At 51.2% G+C, this 3,767-nt stretch overlaps 1 protein-coding gene across 1 annotated transcript; it reads right to left on the bottom strand.

Annotated features, from left to right (window-relative positions):
* Positions 1–1,189: 1,189 nt before the first annotated feature.
* Positions 1,190–2,327, bottom strand: LOC145821144 (uncharacterized). Its single transcript, XM_082917700.1, has 3 exons — positions 2,256–2,327; positions 2,072–2,170; positions 1,190–1,829 (listed from the first exon to the last, which is right to left on the bottom strand). The coding sequence occupies exons 2-3, from the start codon at positions 2,135–2,137 to the stop codon at positions 1,545–1,547; spliced, it is 351 nt and encodes a 116-aa protein (XP_082773826.1). The 5' UTR covers positions 2,138–2,170; positions 2,256–2,327; the 3' UTR covers positions 1,190–1,544.
* Between the last annotated feature and the right edge of the window lie 1,440 nt (positions 2,328–3,767).

Here is a 3,767-nt window from a genome sequence, read left to right as displayed (position 1 = left end):
ATGTGTTATGACCGTCTTCGTCATCGCTGTGTCTAAGAGCTCGACCACCGCCAATGAAGACTGTCTGTGAATTGCTGCGGCACCATCCCAAACAAGGGGCAACTTTCCGTTGCCACGAGCCGCTGTGAGCCGCCTTTCAAACTAGGGGCAACTTTCCGTTGCCTCCCACCCTCCTTCAAACCAGGGGCAATTTTCCATTGCCTCCGATCCGAGGTCGCGCATCTCGAAGAGTAAGTTCCATGCTTGTTGAGCATCAGCTGTTTAAAAAAATAGTTTTTGAAAATTTTTACTGAGGTTGACTATTTTCTCGAAAACTATTTCATTTTCCAAAACCGGACCATTGTCTTGGACCTAAAAGGAAAATTTTCAGTGCTTGCTGCCTGACTTGCATGCTTTTCAAAACAAAAGTCGAACAAGTACGTTAATCCGACTCTCATTTCGATCAAAACCGTTTTAGTAGAAAGCAAAAACGAAAAAAATGGTTAAAATGATGAACTAGGGGCACAGTTGAGCCAGGCGTTCTGTCTCTCCCCCGTCATCGACGTACTTGCCAGAAGAGCACTCTGCCTGCCCGAAGAATAGCCGTGAGCTAACGGTGTCGAGCATAAACCCGCACCTTTCCATTTATCCATCAATCACCCCGGGGAGGGATGAAAAATGAGAGAATGAAGAATAGAGAGGTGTAAGTTGAGAGAAAAGCGAGGAAAAGGGTTTCGAGAGAAAATCCGAGCTTGAGAGTTGAGTGATGTGAGAATCACAAATAAGAAGGGGTGGGAAACAATACCCAGATTGAACTGGCTCCTCGTGGTCCGAGGTCCCCCATCTTTGGTTACGCGTCTATGTGTCGTGTCTCTTTCATTTGACGGTCTCGTCTTTTGTTTTTAGTCTTTCCCGAGCGTGTCTCGTTGTGTTTAGGTCGTGTACCTATATTTGAGTCCTTTCCGCTCTGTTCAGTGGTAGGCTCGATATCCCGGTTTGAAAAACCCTCATTCGATTTCAAAAATCGCTTATGCTCAGAATGCTGTGCCATTCTCTACATTGGAACGTGTTCCGACTCCAACCGGTTCCATCTTTGAGGTCCGTCCTGATTAGATTGGGCTATCTTGTTTGAGAATTGCAGTGTGCAGAATGAACTGAATGCTGTGTTTTGGGCTGTATGCAGATCAATCCCCAACAGAGTAAGGGCTGTGTGTCTAAGAATCAGGCAGTGGGTTGCTTGGGTTGTTTCGGTTGTTAGCTGTTTAAGTTATCTGATTATTACAGTGCAAGTGTTCAATTTTCAGACAACCAATCAATTCCATTTACATTGAGGTGTAACATGATGAGATGCGATGCAATGCATGAAATGTGTAAATGTAAACACTTTTTCAGATAAAAAGTTCGTTTCGTTTCATTTCATTATCTTTTTCAAATGTACAAGCTTTGGAAACAAAACCTGCCTGTGGCAGTACAAGGTAATCTATCTACCAACCAAAAAGAAAAGTACAAGGAAAGAAAGAAAAGATAACAAAAATCTGCATCTGTGTCGATCACTCCAAGGGCCGTCAGTCCGTCCTGGCCCTCTTCCTGGACGAAGGTCCAGGAGCATCAACAGCGTCGTCATCAGAGCCCGAGCTAGAACCGTCTGCGGTCTCCTCCTCCGACGACCCTGCCTCCGCCTCTGACTCCTCGTCATCGTCATCGTCCGGGACTGGAGCCCGCGAGCTGCTCCCGACGTGAGTACGCCCACCCCTAGTGCGGGGAAATATCCTGCCCTCCTCATCTCTCCCCCGGGCAGGGACAGAAGGTCTGGCTGGAGCACCTCCTGCCATGGGAATCTGGAAGGGAGGCTGAAAAAGCACACAAAAAGTGAAATGCATCAGTATACTGTAGACAGTTTATCAGTGCAGAATGCAGTGTATGGATACAGTGTATGAATGCCGTGAGCAGTTTGTCAGTACAGAGTTTAGTGCAGAATGCAGTGTATGCAGTGCTCAGATACAGTGAGATCAGTGTATCAGGTGTTGTGCCGTGAATCAGATTATGCGAAGCAGTGTATGAATGGTTTGAGGCCAGTGTCAGAAGGACATACCGGTATGCTGTAGACAGCCAGAAGGTCAAATGTCCGCTGGAGCATCCCCATCATCGAGGCATTCATCGCCAACGACTGACGGGTGTACTCAGGAGAAGCCTGCAAAGGTATCAGATGCATTAGTATTCTGTGGAATATCAGTAAACTGAAGTGAGATAACTGTACGAAGTGCAGTGATACATACCGGCGGAAGGTCGGGGATGTCAGTGAACTCATGACCAGCCGGTGGAGGGGCGAAGGGGATCTGATAGGTCGACCCACCCTGCCCCTGGAAAGTCAGTACAGCAGGCAGGGCAGGCCAGCTAGCTCCTCGTCCTCCCCGCGCTCCGCCCCTGCCACGGACTCGGGCCCTCCTCGAAGATCCAGCCCCTGCTCCTGCTCCGGCCCCAGCCGCCGATGCTACAGGCCTGGCCCCCTCTGCTCGACGACCGCTCAAAGGTCGCATCAGGTACGTCCGTACGTACTCCTGATAGTCGCCGGTGCCTCGGAAGCCGGCCTCCTCCCAGCCGATGGAGTAATCATCCAGCTGCTCAGGGGTCAGCCCCTCGGTCTCCCTCATCTCTGCAGGAGGGTGAGCCGGGACTATCTGCTCAGGTAACCCGCGGGTCTGGCGTAGAAAACGCTCCCCCAGGTACCAAGCCCGACAGACCGGGCCCTCTAGCAGAATCCGGAAACGCGAGGTCTCCTCAGCACCAGGGAACCGACCCCGCATCGCCGACGGCAAGGAAGCCCATGGCCGCCATGTGATCTGAAAGTAACAGACAGTTTGTTATCTACTGTTATTGAAACATGCAGTGGGAAAGCGAAGCTAAACGAACTGAAAGTAAAGCATACCTCTGTGGGGGTGATGGTGTCGAAGTATCGGCGGAAGAAGCCGAATGTCTCCCGAGGTCGCCGGGTGCATCCCCCGTCAAAGCAACTCGAGAAAGGAACAGCCGGAGGAGGCTCCGCAACTGGCACAGGTGCAAGCCTAGGGAAGTAGGCATAAACCCACAACTGCAAAACAGATGTCAGTATAACCTTCAGATAAAGCAGGGTATACAGAATAAAGCAGAAATGGCAGAGCCGTGTGTTGTGCAGTGTATTGTGTGTAGTGTACAGTGTGAGCAGTGTACAATCAGTGTAAAACAGAATGTATGTGTGTGCCGTGTGTACAGTATACGGTAAGTGTAACGCAGACTACAGTGTGTGCAGTGTACAGACTACGGAAAGTACGAGACAGAAAGGAAAAGTGGAGAAGAAATGTACCTCCCAAGCCCGCCAGTAACCTCCGAGCAGTTGGCCGCTGCCGCGAGAAGCCGAGCTCATATATCCGTACAAGGTGGCCAGAGCAGCGCCGCCCCAATCGAAGTGCAGAATATCTCGGACGTCCACCAGTGCACTGAGAAGGCAGAGAGGCACGGTGTTCGCCCGGTCGGCGAAGATAGTAGTCCCGAAAAGGAACATGAGGAAGCCCCGAGCATATCTCTCCACGTCCTCCTCGGTCATCTGAGTCTCCTCCCCCAATGCGGGCAGGACCCTGAACTGTGCCTCGGACCAGGAATAGCGGACGAAGCCTGGGCGAGCTAGCGGAGGGGCCTCCCCCAGTAAATGAACCTGAGCGGCGGTCCACTCATCCATCGCTATGTCGAAGGGGATCGGATCACCCCCTACCCCGATGCCTGTGAGCATCGAGAAGTCATAAGGGGTCATCGTC

The sequence above is a fragment of the Camellia sinensis genome, chromosome 3 (genome assembly GCF_055761805.1).
Source record: "Camellia sinensis isolate YWXY chromosome 3, ASM5576180v1, whole genome shotgun sequence".
In the NCBI taxonomy this organism is placed as follows: domain Eukaryota; kingdom Viridiplantae; phylum Streptophyta; class Magnoliopsida; order Ericales; family Theaceae; genus Camellia; species Camellia sinensis.
This window is presented reverse-complemented; position numbering and strand designations above follow the sequence as displayed.

Coding starts and splice junctions, on each gene's coding strand:
- LOC145821144 (XM_082917700.1), bottom strand. CDS start 2,137: ATGAATGCCTCGATGATGGGGATGCTCCAGCGGACATTTGACCTTCTG. Junction 1,830..2,071: donor TGGCTGTCTACAGCATACCG/GTATGTCCTTCT, acceptor GTGCTTTTTCAG/CCTCCCTTCCAGATTCCCAT.